Here is a 17,555-nt window from a genome sequence, read left to right on the forward strand (position 1 = left end):
TCAGTGACTTCAAGGGTGTGGGCTGGGTAGCGGCTGTACGAGGCTGCATCTACATAAGCCGCGGGAATTATCCGTCTGTACTCACGCCAGAGCGCGGAAGCTCGCGCTGCTCTGCGGGGGAGGTGGGGTTCAGAATGCATATTCAAAGGGAGGGGATGAATGATTAGGAGGGAGGACATGTGGGAAGAGATGCGCAGTGAGGTGGGAAGGGGGATAAGAGAGGAGAGCTTAAGGGTGCAAAGAAGTGGCGAACCCGACAGGTGCGTGAGAGACAGAGGACCTGCGTCGTATTATGCGCCTCTGTAAGTCTGTAAGGCCGTTGTGGACGCCGATAGACATTAGCCGAGCTGTCGAGGTATGTATGTGAAGAGATAAGGCCGACTTATACGCCTGGAGAATGAGATTGTTCACTTCGTCCTCCTGGGTGTGAGAAAGAAAGACACAAGGAAGTGAATAGATGAAGCGGCTTAGAGCAAAGGCCTGAACCAAGCGGCCGAGGTCGTTTTCGCGCATGCCGTGCTGGCGGTTGGCAATGTGGCGTAGGAGGCGGATGGTATAGTGTACAGTGTTTGTGAGTCTAGTGATGAGGGTAGGGTGCTTACCATCAAACTGAAGAAATACTCCTAGGATGCGGATGGTAGAGACAAGAGGAATGAATGCGGCGTCCAGGTAGCCAGTGAGAGGAGTAGGCGACGTCGGAGCCATCCACCAAGGTATACGGAGCAAGAGCTCCGATTTCGAGGGGGAGCAGATCATCCCGATAGCCCGGGCGTGAGTCACCGCGGCGTCCACGCCTGCCTGGAGAGTGGCGATGATGTCATCGGCGTAGAATGCTTTAGATATGGCGGGAATAGTGCTCAGAGCGCGTGCCAGCGCGAAGAAAGTTTTGTTGAAAATAAGCAGTGAAAAGACACAACCTTGATGGGTGCGCTTGTTGCCAGAAGAGAGTGGGCCAAAGCAGGTTTCGGCTGTGCGGTGGGCGAGAAAAGCGGGGATGTAACCTTGGACATGGGGTCCGACATGGAGGGAGGAGAGAGTGTCCAATATGGCAGTGCGATGTACGTTGTGGAACGTTTTGGTCCGGCGCCAGGACACCTCGAGAGCATTTTCGGTGGGAGGGGTGCAGTACATCCTCGTGAAGCTAGAGCATGACATTTTGGGCGGACAATTGGGGACGAAAGCCGAGGATGGAGTTGGGCTACATGTCTTGGTCATCCTGATAAGTCTGCAGGCGGGACACGACGTGCTCGAAAGGTTTGTCGAAACAAGACGTGAAAGAGATGGGGCGGAGGTGTTCGAGGGCAATAGGTTTGCCGGGTTTCGTCATGAAAGAGACATGTGCAAGGGTCCACGAGGAGGGAAGAGTGCCAGCCTGCCAATGTGTATTGATAGGGTTAGTAAGAGCTTCGAGGGAGGTTGTATCTAGGTTTCACATGACTTTGTTAATGATGCGGTCAGCGCCCGGGGTCGAGGTAGTGCCGAGCTTGAGTAGCGCCGCACGAACCTTGCCCAGGGAGATGTAGCGGTACCGGAGGGCCGCCAGAAATTCAGTATCAGAGAGTGGGGAGGAGTGAAGGAGGTGGGAGATGTCCTTGCGTTGGGAGGCTTTAGTTTGCATAGGGTCTAGCAGCACCCTGAGAAGCGTCCGCGTGTCGCGCAGGCGCAGACTGCCGGCCATGCGATCGCAGTCAGTTCTGGCCCCGCTGTCGCTGAAAAAGAGAGGAACAGTGCTCCTACATGTCCGACGACAGCTGGGCCAAACAAAGGTGCAGGCGGCGAAGGTGTTTCTGGGCCTGTCAGCGGCGGTGGACAGCGTGATAAGCCTCCCAAAGTTGCAGCAGACGGCTGTGTGCCTAGTGGAGTGTGGTGGTGCAGGGAGTGTGGATGTGGCAGTGCGGACGTCCGCCAATAGGGTCTCAGTCGAGGCCGAGAGATAGGTGAAATGATCAAAACAGCGCTGAGACGAGGGGCAAAGAAAGAAGAGGAGAACAGGACCGGCGCTGACTATCAACTGAAAGTTTATTGGAAACAACACGCAATATAATATACTCCATTGAAAAACAAGAGCGCAAGGCAAAACCACTTCGTGCACAACCCCTTCAGCGCTAGCGACAAATCTCAGGTCAGGCTTAATCTGGCAACCTTTAATGTTTTTATTCGTTTCTTTTCCTCCTCCCTGGCCTTTCTATCTACAGCGGCGCACAATTGGCAGAGCTTGTTTGGTGCAGAAACAAGAACATCAGCGCCATATCTGCTGCCTACTTGCTTCAAAGGGTGTGACATTTAGGGAATGTGCGGTAGAACAACGAATTACTTTTTTTCCTTTTTGAAGGATCCTGTGGTTCTCGCCTTTTGACCTTTTTATTTATCTTACTGCAAGCAAGCCTTAAGACATCATCTGGAAAGCCCGCAAATCTTAGCCTTTGGGCCTGCTGATTAAAACTTGTACTGATAGCATGCACGCATGACTTGGCAATGGCAGCACCTAGGCAAGGAACTGCTATGGCACCATTAACAGCCTTCGAAAGAGCCGAACGAAAACTGATCAAAGGCTTCTCTGATCTCTGAAGGAAGGAACAGCACACCTGGTCTTTCTTCGTTGCCAGTTTTATATCCAAAAAATGTAGCTCATTCCCGTGCGGTTTTTTAAAAGTGAAAGTTAGGCCGTGGCCGCTTTCGTATCCCCATTTTTCGCGCCCCCATCATGTACCCTCCTTTTTAATGAAACTAGGATCCTGAACAAACACAAATACAAAATAACAAGGGGAATCAGTGAAGCGCTTATGTCCACAAAAACACTGACTCGTGCGTGACCACGCCTTGTATAACAGTTCATGACAGTGAGCTAAAGTAATTTGGTTCAGGTGATGGATGTATCACTGTGGCTTTTCGTGATTCCATGCGCTCCTGTTTGTCGACGGAGTATATACTGCGTGTTGTTTATAAGAAACTTTCAGTTGATAGTCAACGCTGGTCCTGTTGTCTTCTTTCTTCGTTCCTCATCTCAGCGCTGTTTTTCTCCCAGCAGTGTGTACCAACTAGCTCAACACTCCGTTTCACTAATAGTATCAGAAGATAATATCGGAAGCTGCACCCAAGAACTATTCGGCTAAGACGAGCAGAGGTACGAGCAAGACAGGGAAGAGGGAAGGAGGTGCCGATGATGTAGTGATCGCTACAGAGAGACACCACTGTATTATTCCATTTCTAATCGGTAAAGTTTTCGCGAGGGCAAGGTCTGGATTGATGTCTTGTTGGACACTCGATTCGATCTTGGTGAGGCAAGCGAAGTAATTAAGGACAAAAAGACATTCGTTCTGGATGAAAGTGAAAAGTGCGTGAGTGTTGGGGGTATTCTAGGACTAGCCAGAGCTGGTATTGGGTGCACTGAAATCTACTGGATTGAGCAGGGAGTTGCGGCCAGTGCGGGTGAGCGCTTTGCAGAGGAAGATGAGGAGATGGGTTGAAGGGGCTTTGGGAGGGCTGTACACATTGAGAACGAAGAGGCTTGCCTCAGTGCGATGGATGGGAAGGATGCTAGGAGGAGATGGGAACAATCCGAAACGTCCAGCTGGTGCAGCACGGAAGTAAGTTTGGGGTGCTCCAGTGTTGTAATGCTTTGCTGGGCCTCCGGGAGCTAGCGGTTCCTGGAGGGCTAGGACGCAGGGGAGAGTGTCAGGAGGGATACTCTGGAGCTAGAGCTGCAGGGTGCTCTGCCTAACCCGTAGCCGCCGACAGTTCCACTGCCAGAGATGAAGGTGCGGTGGGTGCCTGCCTGGCTATGATCGATGCCGAGGTCGTCAGACGGAGTTAGAATCCGAGACGAAGTTAGAGGCTGACCTCAGTCGCGCTCTGGCGGGCTTCTAGGGACGCGACACTGGTGTATATAGTGGTAAGGTGAGATTAAATGGCATCCACGCGAGTATCGATAATGGCGACGATACGCTGCTAAAACGCCTCTACAAAGGAAGCTGAGTGGCGTATCACGTCATGCTCGGGCGCAACGGCATCCGAGAAGAGGGATCAGCGTTTTTGCGGGGGGCAGCGCGTGGGAGAGGAGGCACACCAATACACAGACGAGGGTGCCGTCTTCATCGGCTCCTCAGCTGGTGCTGGCAGCGGCGCCGGTTGTAGGGGCGCGGGAGCTAACGCAGACGTAGAAGGAGCTGGAGCGGGGAGCACGCACGCGCTAGCGTGGCTTGCAGCTGACACCACATCTCCTGAGTTTGGAGCTGCTGAGCAGTGATAGTGGCCTAGAGGGCAGTGATTTTGGGGTCCGCCGTGTGGGGCTGCATGCGATTTCTAGCTTACCGGTGATGCGTTGTTGGTGGCAGGGCAGTGGCTGCGTCGGACTTTCGTTGAGGCGGGAAGAAACGGAGTGGCGGCTTGCAGACCGGGCATCGCGGGAGTCAGAGCGTTGGCGGGGGTGGGAAGACCGGGAGTTTTTGAGGATGGGTCCGGTTGGAGCCCTAGTTGGAGGTTGGGGCTTGGAGGCGCCTAAGGGTGACGACGGGCTCTTCTGGTCGAATGGCTGCCTGCACAAGCCCGAGCCCGTGATGTCGGCCCCCTCACACAATATGCAAGAAGAGACGCAGGTAGGTGGTTCAACTGACTTGTGGGACTGGCCGCAGCGGTGGTAGAGGGCAGACTTGTGCTTCGAACAGACGTGCGCGCGTTGTCCTGTAGCCGAGCAGTTTGTGCAGGCCTCAGCTTTAGGGCGGAACGGCTGGCATCGGTAGATCCTGCAGCTGAAGACGCGGCTGGTGAGGAGGGCGGTGGTACAGACGAAGGTAATGAGATTTAGAGTGCCCCATCTGGCGAGCGCCGGCGATGGCGTAGGGGGTCTTGACATTCACTGATTGGAGGTCTTGGAGTATTTCGTCGTGAATTTGGGAGTCCACGGAATTTGTATATGATGCCGCAGAGAGCGTTGCTGGGTGCGGCTATGTAGTCAGGCAGTGAGTAAAAAATTTGACCCAAGCGGAGTTAGGAGACCTGGAGGTAGAGACGAGCGCTCATCTCAGATGGGGGCTGACAGTGAATAAATTGTATTACGGTTTGAGCCGTACACGGTCGGCGGTACGGGTGGGGCGTACTCGATGCTGGCAAGGGAACAGAGGATTCGAAGCAGGACTCGTTGGTGGTAGTGGGGAGGTCAAGCTCCCCTCCAGGTATGAAGAAGATTTCGAAGTCCTCCGCTGGAAGGTGAGGGAGGGAAGCATGACAACATAGAGTGGGAGTCCGGCCAGGTGGTGGTGGTGGGTGGCGGGGTAGATGTCGTGGATGCGTTCGAGGCAGGCAGTGGCGAGAAGAGACGCTGGGCTGGTGTGCCGCGGCTGCACGGTGCGCCTCCACGGCGCATACCCAGTGTGAGTCGGCTGCAAGCTCGGCAGGGGTGATAGAAACGCCGTCAACTTTGTAGCCCATGTTGGCTGCTTGGAGACCTCCGAACGGCACCGGCGCAGGCGGCGAAGCCGCGCCGCGATGGCCGAAGGTGTGGCGAAAAGCACAGCAGTGCGTCGCGTGCTACATTTAGTGGGTCGGCGGCATCGAGCAGAAGAAAAATGGACTAAAGTAGTCAGAACTGGACGTAATCGGTCTCCGAAGCGTCAAACAGATCTTCTTATATTCACGAATTCGCTGGTGAAGAGTCGCAAATAAACAATAAAGAAATCCGATGAAATGGAGTCAAAAAGCACAGAGCAGATACGAGGCACGTCCATTAAGCTCCACGTACAAGTATCGTCTCCAAAGGTGGAGTGAAAGCATGAGAAACGCTAGGTAAAATAAAGCATCCTCTCTTGAATTGTCTCCATGTGGCGCTGAATAAGGGCGACAAGGTACTGTGGGGTGGTTCGATTTAATTTGGTTGATTGGCGTTTAACTTCAAAAACCGACTGAGGTTATGAGGGACGCCTTAGTGAAGAGCTCTGGAAATTTTGACCCCCTGGGGTTCTTTAACGTGCACTGACTTTGCATAGAACACGGAGCTCAGGAATTTTACCTGCATCGAAATGCGAACGCCGTGGCCATGATCGAACCCTCGTCTTTAGGGTCAGCATCCGAGCGCCATAACTACTGAGCAGCCGCTGCGGTGGCAATGTCATGCGGCTCAGTTTGTAGGTGTTAGTAATTTGTTGAAATGTAGAAAGGATCAATGGGGCTACGTGGGGTGATGAGAGACAGATGCGAGCTGCATGCGTTAGCGCTGACAACGGTGAGCGATCTATCGCGATCAATCATTAACTGCCACCAGCCAGGGCGGCAGGGTTGATGGGACTTCAGTGTAGATATGTAGACAAGCAGGAATGTCTTCCCACTTATTCGGGAGAACTTCGTGTTCCTATCGATCTTTGAAAACCTCGCGAAAGAACTGCATAGACCTCGTCTTTGAAATCCAGACATTGGTGCAGCACGTCGAGCTTATATTCACCTATTTCTCCGACAACAAAGCTTCCTTAAAAACAATTAAGAACTATTTGTGGGGTGTATCTTGAAGAAGCTATGTTTGTGAAAAATAACAAGTTGTCTGTGATTGTGCATGTATGTCTTGCTCGAATTCTTTCCCTCAATCTATCGAAAAGGTGAAGCAGCTGATGAGCTGCGCTCAAATTTCACAATAGGAAGTAACGTAATCGTTGGCAATTTTTGCCACTTGATCCAACATTGATAACGAAATTTCTCCAAGTGCAGAAATACGCACCGTCTGAAACAACCCCGCCCTTCACCCTGTAGGAAAGAGGTACTAATCACGTCGCCCTGAACCTTTCTACCAACGAACAAGAACAGGCTTACTCAACGGAGCCGGCAGGTTAAATGTTTAGTTTAGTTTAGCTTAGTTTATGGGGTTTAACGTCCCAAAGCGACTCAGGCTATGAGAGACGCCGTAGTGGAGGGCTCCGGAAATTTCGACCACCTGGGGTTCTTTAACGTGCACTGACATCGCACAGTACACGGGCCTCTAGAATTTCTCCCCCAAAGAAATTCTAGCCGCCGCGGCCGGGATCTAACCCGCGTCTTTTGGGCCAGCAGCCGAGCACCATAGCCGCTGAGCCACCGCGGCGGCGCGCAGCTTAAATGTTCCAAAGGGTGGCGTTTGGCTACCGAAGAGATACAGCGCTCAGAGAACAAAACAAAGCACGAAACCTCAAGGAGCGTCGCATGAATGGCAGCCTTTGCGGAAATTGCTTTTCAAGCTTTCTTCTTTCGTGTCACCACCCCATTCCAGATTTTTCCTGGGTCCGTTCGCAAAGAAAAACCTGCTTTATCCCGGTTTTTCGGTCTGCCTTTCTTCCTTCCCCTAGGGCTCCTCCTTGTCTCTGTCCTGCCCCTCCCAGCCCCCTTCCTCGAAATGGCGAGGAGGTGCTCACTCTGAAACCCACTACCGAATATTTTAAGCCAACCTCCCGCCCACCCTCCCATGGGAAGCTTCCAGGAAGTGGCTAGAACGCTTTGATTTTACTATTTGTTAGCTTATCCGGCTACTACGCGTTGTTTTCATGCATAAGTACTCCTCCGCTTTTCCCTCGTTGCTTTGGTACAGGTCTTTCTTCTCTCCTCTGGTTTGGTTGAGTGTGAGGCTAAAAAGGAAGCCGCGAAAACACGCTCTGACACTCGCTGGTCCTTGTTCACTTTGAGGCATACAGTGTTTTGTTCATTTCGGCGCTTTTCCTTAATCACTCAACGATCGAAGATGACAACGCCATCCTACGCGTACGTCGAGAGGGAAGGATGGTGTAACCCTATCGTCACTGTCTCAGTGATGAACTTCGCTCCACAAGACGTGAGTGGTGAACAATAACATTTAGTGACGTTTGAGCGGTGAATGGCACGGTGGGGAAGAGGGATTTTTTGACGGTGACGTTGTAAAGCTAGCACGTAAGTATACCCTTCAGATCATTCTCTTCTATAACTCATGGCTCTGGGATTACACAACACCTTTGAGGAGCTACGAGAGGCGCAGCTTGAGTCGCAAAAACTCAGGCTGTTGCAAACAACGGCAGGAAGAGCGCTCCTGCAGAGGCTCGGATACCGCGAGCAGATGCGAGAAATGTCGAGGACGGCAACGATCCCCGACGAGCTTCGCAAGACCCTCAAGGTAGCTCCAATACCATAAAACATGGATCCCAACCTCGATCGAGGCAGAAGAAAAGCGAGGGCCGAATTCATTGAGAAAACATACGCTCCTCAAGCCACGACCGTGTATACAGACGCGTCTTGGAGAGGAGGAGATACCAAAATCGCTGTAGCGGCGGTGGTCGATTCGTCTTTACGCGAAATGACCAGCGCGTCTCTCCGAGGCTGCACAGCCGCAGAGTCCGAGGAAGCAGCCGTTGCTCTAGCGGTGGCGGAGGGCTATAGAACCGGGCGGTCACTAACAATACTCACGGGCTCTCAAACAGCCTGCCGAAATTACATGAATGGCAGGATAGGTCGTCACGCGCTCCGTATACTCCTCGCAGCGAGCGACAGAATTAAAAACCAGGAAGAACAAAACGACAAGATCCCACACAAAATTGTGTGGGTACCGGGGCACACGGGGGTGGCAGGGAACGAAGAGGCCGACAGGATAGCTCGAGGATACATTACTTTCCGAGCATCCGACGAGACCGCCGAACTCGCGCCAGCCCCCAGGGAATATTCGGCCATACTACAAAACTATAGAGGGAGAAGAATGGGATATCCCCCACCGCACAAATCTCTCAGCAGAGAGGAAGCTGTCACTTGGAGACAATTACAAACAGGCTCTTTCCCAAACCTACATATACTAAACAAAATGCACCCTACGATATACACGGACAAATGTCCCTGGTGCGACGAAAAACCTACTCTATACCACATCACATGGGCCTGCCAAAACATACACGTGGTCCCCAAAACACAAAATCCGAGTGCGGAGCATTGGAAGACTCTGCTGTCCAGCGACCGCTCTGAAGACCAACAAGGTCTGGTGCAGCGAGCTCAACGGGCGGCAGTGGCCAGCGGAGCCTTGGAATGAGGGCAACCGACCAATGATTAGAGGCGGGCGACTTCGACAGAGAAGGCTCCTGGGGGTAGAACCAAGACGTCTCTGAAGATGCCCCCAAACCGCAGGAAAAACCATTAGTGTAAATAAAGTTTTCCCTTCCTAACTACTGTCTCCGCCTCGGCTATATGCTTGGAGTGAACAGAAACTTTCCAAGAGTTCAGCGTGTTGATTCAACAAACCATTTGTAGATTTTACAGCGTAGACGCACAAAATACCGCAAAATTTTCTGTTAGCTGCGTACAAAAATTGCCCGTGCTTTAAATAACTTGACCAGAATTATTTGAAAGGTTTGTTTTTTTTTCTTTATGCAGGCATATGGCGTATACGTGCGAGAGCGATCAGCGAGAAGCGTCCTCGGCCAGCGGCTCAATACTGCGGAATGTGCCCTAAATGAAGGAGGGTGAGCATGCACACTGGAATCTTCGAAGCTAAAATTTGTAGCAGCAACCTCTTTAGACATCAGTGGTGGAACAATGTTGCGATACAGATTTGCAAAACATTATTGATTTAAATACCAAGTGGGTGAAGTGCAATCACAATGCTGAGCATTGCCCATGCACAGGGCCAGGCGCAAAGGGAAGCCCAACTTCTCCCTGTCTCCTCGTTCGTCTCGCCACATTTTGTGTGCACTATTTTTTCTAAGTAATGTGACGTGCAGCTTCCGCTCCGTGAGATTCTCGGTCGCAACTTCTTCTCCTTTTCCTCCTTTTCTTTCTTCTTTCTTAGCATTACTACTTCACAATCATAATACCGATCAAGATCGTCGATCACAATTATCGATAATCAATCATCAATCATTTTCTAGGTTACAGTGCACGGCACACTACGGCACTTCATACACATGCGCACAATTGTTTTCAGTAAGATGAAGCACTATAACACCGCCTATTCATTCCGCGGAATTTCTAACGCACAATTACAATAATATTATTTTTTTTTCATTGGTCTAAGATTAGAACAGATCGCAAACACAGGTTACCACAACACGTTTACTGGGTTCCCCTGAAACACGCTTGAACCAACGAGGCCTTCGTGGCCTGCAGGCAATTAAGAACAAAAAAGAACCCTTGTGGCATATGCCTTTCGTGCCCGCTGACGTAGTGGGGCTGGGTACAGGCCGAAATTCCCGGCATTTTTTTTTCTATTTTCTGGCTACAGCAATTGGGAGTTTCTTTTTCGACTGCCCCTGGCAACGCAGGGATTGCAGCAGAACGAGCTGCTTCCACTGGCGCGTAATATATGCGACGGTCCAACAGACCTCTCCCGGACTGCTTTAAAGCTCCTTTTTATAGCCCGATGGGCAATATATGGCGCGCACCGATGGGCATATAATCAGAAGAAGAATGAATGCGACGCATAGCAATCGGCCTCTAGAGAAGAAATGGGGTGGGGGAGCGATTCTGCCAAGGAAAACCGGTTGAGAAGCGAAAGTGTATGGTTTTGCCTGCTGGCCTTGCGTGGGTTAGCTATGTGGGCCTGGCAGGGGTATCCTTATGGGGATCTGGCATTGAATGCCCACCGAGTCAATTGTCCACCAAGTCAATCGCACATCCGAAATTTACAGCATACGAGTTTGTTTACGCAACAGTAAAGCACAATCTAAAATAACTAATTCCATTACTGTTCAAGACCTTTACTCTGTTGCGAGTGCGGCTGCAGTGGCCGAAGTTCTCGACAAAGGCATCCCTGCAGCCAGCAGTGCGCTTTCCGTTGACATTGCGGACTTGTTTTACAGCATCCCTCATGGTTATCTAATTGTTGCGGTGCGTGAACTGATTGAACAGCAGGGCCAAGTTGACTTTCAAAATGAATGTGGCGTTTCTGTGGATGCGTTCCTTGAGGTGGTAATTTATCTTTCTTTCACTGTACTGATTTTAAGGATGATGTGTATACGTACAGAAAAAAGGAATATGTATCGGGGTAAGCTTAGCACCAGCATTCTACCAGATATTTTTGCAAAGTTTCACAACACATTGCAAGGTGCTTTTTTTTTACAAACGCTGGATGAAAATATTTTGATATGTTGATGATTTCCTGACTCTTTTGAATCTTTCACTCACTGACTCAATGCGCTTGGTTGTAAACCGGACATTGACAGCTTTTAAAGCATGCTCGAGTGCCGTTTGTTTTGCGTATGAACTAGCGACTAACCACTCGATTAGAGGTTTAGAACTTCAACTAACATTTCGTGACAATGACCATGTTTGCTGTTGTTTCATGCATAGAACTAAGTAGTCCGTTTTACCGTACTCATCGGCTCACTCCAAAATCTAGGAGAATGATAGCTACGAACTGCTTCCGTAATGCACCTGAAAAGAGTTGCCACCACAGCATGAAGGCAAGCTTCGACTACCAGTACGAACCTTTGGAGGCGGCAGCTTTTCCGATAGAACATTTGAGGGCGATGGCAGAATTGGTGTTGCAAAAGATTAAGGTTCGAGACGTCAAAGGGGTTGATCCAAAGACAGTTAAAAAAAGAAATTGAAGTGATGCCCTATGTGCATAAAATATCCCGTACATCAAAAAGGTTGCTGGAAGACAGGGCGACAATAAAGATTTTCTGCTCCCTGCAAGATTTCACGCCATTGGTCACGTGTTGCACTTGGCAGCAATTAACGTCCGGCCCGTTCGACGCAGCGTCAAGAAGCGCTACGTCACTTGTGCCATAGGTTCGGTATACATGATTTCGCCGACCTGCAAACAAGCGGACATTGGCCAAACAGGCCGGTGTATTAAAGACAGACTGAGAGAGCACCAACACTCTCTGTTCCTTACGGACGATACTAACTTGCCTCGACATTGCCAGGACTATGGCTGCTACTCGCTGTTTTCTAATGTCAGTATCGTTGGCAGAGGCAAAGAAAAAGTCGAGCGGGAAATCCTGGATGCGTTTCTCATTAGTATGCAAGGCAGTGATCGCATCAGCCTATCTCCCTTATGTCGAAGCAATTAGGCTTCGTTTTGCAACCGCGCTAGAGCAAGGCTTATCGTTACAATGCAGATTTTTGATGACGGAGCGGCGTATGCTCTGCCATCTTTTCCTTTGAGACAGTCTCCTCTAAAGAAGCACAGTTGTTAGTCCAGTCATCGTGCGTGTGACTCGTCTTCTCGCTTTGTCCCTTCTTTAAACTGTTTCTTTTTTTTTCATAAATTTCTCTTTGCGCTTGCTGGAGCATTTCTTTTCTTCTGTTAATTTCCTTCGGCCATCCTGCAGCAACAAATCATTCAGTTTTTAATCAGTGCAGTCATTTGTATTCTCCTCTCCCCGGTTTCATATCACCACTTTCTGCCTTGTTAATTATTGCATCTCTACCGAGCAGCTCGTGTCAGCCCTTTTCATATGATCAGGTTTCCTAGCTCTGTTCCTTGTTTCGGCGTGCTGCCTCTTTTTGATGAAATCGTCGCATCGTTGTGCTTATCGTAGACAGCAGTGGGTGGGAGCGTGTGTGACTTCTTGAAAATGGAGTACATGTACTATGACGATAACCGAGGAATATAAACACTCAGCTTGCTGGAAACTGTAAATACAGGCGGCGTAACATCAAAGCCTTTTAGAAGGTACAATTTATTTGATTGTCATTGACTTTCTGGATTTCTGTAGTTATATTGCCACGTATCATTGTAGTGTTTGTTCGTTCACGCTCAAGGCTGCAGGAAAGGGCTGTTATCATTTTTGTTCGTGACGCGAGAAGCGACCAGTCTAATCTCGATTGACCGCAGCCATGAAAGGCTGCACCTAGGATTTTCCAGATTACTGTAGATGACCTTGTCCTGCTCTCTCGAAGTTTCCTTGTGGGCTATAAATTTAACGATGCCGCGAGCAGCGGCCATTCGTAGATCGACGATTGACGAGCACGCTTGTTGCTTACGCCGCCACCGAGTGATTCAGTTCTTTTGCGGGAGCAAGTCAGCCCTAATAAAGAGCGTCGTTTGCAAGTATTTCTGGTGTCTTCCTGACCGCTGGACTGCCGTCACTAAAACGTGACATCTGGTGGAGGTGCCGGGTAGCCTTCCATGTACCGGACACAACCTACAAGCCGTGACGCCAGCCCTCTGAGTCATCAACCACAGGAAGTGAGTCCAGTCCACCGCGCTAGCCGACGCCTGCAAGGGGACGCACCAGAGTTCGGGAATCTGCCGGGCCCTACCCGGAAGCGGAAGCCAGCCGCAACGTCTACCATGAGCTTGCCCCAGACGACGACTCCAATCATTCTGCTGCAGCCCCGGGTGCCACCAACCTTCGACGCCTCGCCTGGCGACGACCCCGAAGAATGGCTGGAGCAGTTCGACCGTGTGGCTGTCTTTAACAACTGGGACGATGCTATGAAATTTAGGTACGTCTTCTTTGCCCTGGAGGGACCAGCAAGAGTCTGGTTTGAGGATCAGGAAGCCAGCCTCGCGAATTGGGAAACCTTCAAAGAGCAGCTTCTCAAGACTTTCACAAACGTCGTGAGAAAGGAGAGAGCCCAGCAGCTGCTACAGTCTCGCATACAACACCCAAAGGAGACCGTTGCAGTGTACACTGAGGAGATGAAGCGTCTCTTCCGGCGTGCCGATTCGAGCATGAAGGAAGAAGAAAAGGTCAACCTGCTTATGCGAGGAGTTAAAGAACAAGTCTTTGCCGGCCTCGTACGGAACCCACCGAAAAGCGTGGCGGAATTCATAGAAGAGGCCTCCACGATGGAAAAAACTCTTGACGCCCGAGCCCGCCAGTATGAGCGCCAGCAGCGCGTTTTTTCAGCAAACTGCCTGGATTCCGCTAACAACGATAACCTGCGGGCGGTTATACGCCAAGTTGTACGAGAAGAGCTCCGACGATTGCTGCCAAATGGAACGCAGCCGCAGGTTACATCACGTACTGACGTAATCCGGGACGAAGTTCAACAGGGGTTGGGTGTGACGCCGACCACCACGCAGCCTATGGAGCCCCCAGCCGTGACTTACGCCGCAGCAGTGTGTCGTCCTGTACCTCGACGACAGGACCCAAGCCCCTATCGCCCTCATACAGCTGCACTGGACCGCCGCCCTCTCGCCCCAACCCTCCCGGCCTACGAGCGTCGCACACGGCCTAGGAAATGCGACGAGTGGAGAACACCCGACCAGCGCCGCCAACTATGCTTCCACTGCGGAGAAGCCGGTGACATTCTCCGGTACTGCGCATACAGGAGAATGGGCATCCGAGGATTTTCTTACGACGCCCCACGACCCCGACCTGGCCTGCGACCAACCGCAATCGAAGAGTTCTTGCGTCGGGAAGAATACTCATCGCCGAGCCGCCTATCTCGTTCTCCGTGGCCATCGTCACCGCGCTATGTATCTCCTAGCCGAGGCTACGCAGGGCGTGGACGCTCCCCCGGCCGCCGAAGGTTAAACTGAATAAAGCAGCCTCTGGAGGTGAGGTTGCTTCTGAGCGCAAGAACTAAGACCGTCCATCGACGAAATCACAAGACTATGCCTCAACTACGACGACGAGCCCTACGACGACGAGCCCTACGACGACGGCCCCTACGACGACGGCCCCTACAACGACGGCCCCTACGACGCCGACTCCTAGGACGACGACCCCTACGACGACGACAACTACGACGACGACGACAACTGCGACGACGACGACAACTGCGACGACGACGACAACTGCGACGACGACGACAACTGCGACGACGACGACAACTGCGACGACGACGACAACTACGACGACGACGACAACTACGACGACGACGACGACGACAACTACGACGACGACACAGCCGGACTTGAAGCTTTTACCGCTGCCCTTAAACCTTATTACGAACGCTAAAGGACTCGAAGTTCGCATTCTCCGTGTTTATTTTCATTTTAAAGTATCGAGACGATGCTTCTCTGGAAGGGGGGTAATGCCACGTATCATCGTAGTGTTTGTTCGTTCACACTCAAGGCTGCAGGAAAGGGCTGTTATCATTTTTGTTCGTGACGCGAGAAGCGACCAGTCAAATCTCGATTGATCGGAGCCATGAAAGGCTGCATCTAGGTTTTTCCAGATTACTGTAGATGACCTTGTCCTGCTCTCTCGAAGTTTCCTTGCGGGCTTTAAATTGAACGATGCCGCGAGCAGCGGCCATTCGTAGATCGACTATTGACGAGCACCCTTGTTGCTTACGCCGCCACCGAGTGATTCAGTTCTTTTGCGGGAGCAAGTCAGCCCTAATAAAGAGCTTCGTTTGCAAGTATTTCTGGTGTCTTCCTGACCGCTGGACTGCCGTCACTAAAACGTGACAATATGGTCAAATGGAGAGGTAAAATTTCGTGGACGCAGCGAGAGAATTGCATAGGTGATAACTGCAGTCGTGCATTTAGGTCGCAGAATAAGGGATTTTATACTAGCGTTGCCTGCCGTGTTGCTGCTAGTGTTCCTAGTGGTACCAGTAACTGCTTGAATCAGATGTCTCATATCAGTTTAATGTGAGGAGGTAGAAAGTTTCTCTCTAAAAGCAATTTGGTTTGCTTTTAACACCATTTCCATTCTATTCGCACCTTGTTTTCGCAATCATGCAATTTGGTTCACGTATTGTAAGGTATTATGTGTTAATTGCTACCAAACTGATATTTCTGAGCCTTGATGTTTGATGGTGACTGTATGGCTCTAGTGTTCATTTTGTGCTAGCAACCTTCACTTCATATTTCAGACCGCGCGTTGCCGCTGGGCAGAGGAATTGAAATTCCTTAGTTTTGCACTATGCGAATGTCTTGACAGACTATTGACTCTGTGGGCGTTCTTTCCGCCTGAGTGGCAGCTTTCACTCGGCCATCTGCGTTTCTTGCTCTTTTTTGAGGGCCTTCGAAAGGCGTATATTGCATGAGAATAGTAGCCTTCTAATAAACCAGTAATTATTTCGAATATATTGTTACGGAACTCATGCCGGGTCGCTACGCAACTTACGCCCGTCCGCGTTGCGGAGCATGTGAAGCAGGAAACGAAGGGCGCAGCGAAAGAGAAGAGGACGACGAAGGGGCGCGTATTCGAGACTCGGAGTGGCTGGACGCTGGTCGTTCACCGTTTCACTGTTTGCTCCACCATATCCGTTCATCCTGTAAATAAACCCATTCCCTTCGTCACTATTAGGAGAGCAGAAGGAGAGCATTCCTTCGTCACAGCTTGGTGGAGGAACCGGGTAAGTCGTTTTGGTCCCTGCAGAACTTCCGAGGAGCAAGCGCTTGAGACTGGGCTACCCCTTGACCAACCCGACATGGCGAGCCAAGACGGACACGGTCATTCTTCGGGTAGGGTTGGTACTGTTTCGAACGCAGGCCGTGAACACCAAGCATCGACCAATTCCTGGCCTCAGCGTGAGCCTAGAACGTTTTCCGGCGGCGTCGACGATAACGTTGAAGATTGGCTCAAACACTACCAACGGCTCAGCAAGTACAACAGCTGGGACCCAACCATGCCGCTCGTCAACGTGGTTTTTTATCTCACCGGTACCGTAGTACTGGAGTTCGAGAACCACGAAGGATCCTTCTCCACCTGGGCTAAGTTCGTAGAGGAGATCGCAAAGTGCTTCGGCGACTCCCTTACAAAGAAACGCAAGGCAGAGAACACCCTATCTCAACGAGCACAGTTGCCTGGAGAAACCTGTACGACATACATCGAGGAAGTCTTGCTGCTCTGTCGAATTGTGAAGAGATGCATGACCGAGGAGGACAAGGTTGGCCACATTTTGAAAAGAATTGCTAAAAAAGTGTATAATTTTCTGATCGCCAAGGACACCCTCACCAGCACGTCTGACGTTATTCAGCATTGACGCACGTTCGAGGCGTTGAAAATGCGGCGAATTGCACCGAAGTTCTGGCGCCTTGCTAATGTTACCACTGTTGCTAGCGTCGACTATTCTACCCATGACGATCTTACCACTCTCGTCCGCAGGATTGTCGCCGACGAGTTGAGCAAGCAGTTGCAAGGCGTCGGCGTACCACCACCACCTGTCTACCACGAATGCGCAGTCCAACCACCGCTTTCCGATCTCCAAGCCTCGTGGACCTAGGCTGCTGACCATCAGCGGTACTCCCACAGTTACGATCGTGTCTCCGAGCGCCCGTACACCCGGGGTACACCCGTACCGCGTACACCCAACGTGCGTCCTGCAGCTGCCTCCGACTCCCGAGCACCGCCCGCTCCCGTCGATACCTACGGTTTTCGTGAGTCGCCGAAATGCTATCATTGCGGCCGCCGCGGACACATCGCGAGGTTTTGCCAACGCCGGCGACCGCATCCTTCACGCTCCTGGACACGATCTTCGTCCAATTTCCGGGATAACACTGCGTGGAATCAACCATCCAGTTTCCAGGAGAACACTGTGTCGAATCGGTCGACCGGTGCCCGGGGAAATGCTGCATGGGTTCAACCTCCCCTCGCCACTTCGCCCTGGCGCCTTCCGGAGTGACTCTCCCGCTTCTGACCGTAGCTTCACTCCACCACCGCAGCGACGGGGCCGGTCTCAATCTCAACGGCAGCGCTCATCTTCACCCCCACCGGGAACTAGCGGGAGCAGCC

At 51.3% G+C, this 17,555-nt stretch overlaps 1 protein-coding gene across 1 annotated transcript in view; it reads right to left on the reverse strand.

The window, feature by feature from the left end:
* Window positions 1-1,429: 1,429 nt before the first annotated feature.
* Window positions 1,430-17,555, reverse strand: part of LOC149338193 (uncharacterized) — a 61,976-nt gene continuing 45,850 nt past the window's right edge. The window contains exon 6 of the mRNA XM_089550120.1: window positions 1,430-1,709. Within this exon, the coding sequence (XP_089406246.1) occupies window positions 1,430-1,709 (280 nt within the window). The remainder of the gene's footprint in view (window positions 1,710-17,555) is intronic.

This window comes from Amblyomma mixtum, chromosome 6, assembly GCF_055824585.1.
Source record: "Amblyomma mixtum isolate Tamu chromosome 6, ASM5582458v1, whole genome shotgun sequence".
Classification (NCBI taxonomy): Eukaryota; Metazoa; Arthropoda; class Arachnida; order Ixodida; family Ixodidae; genus Amblyomma; species Amblyomma mixtum.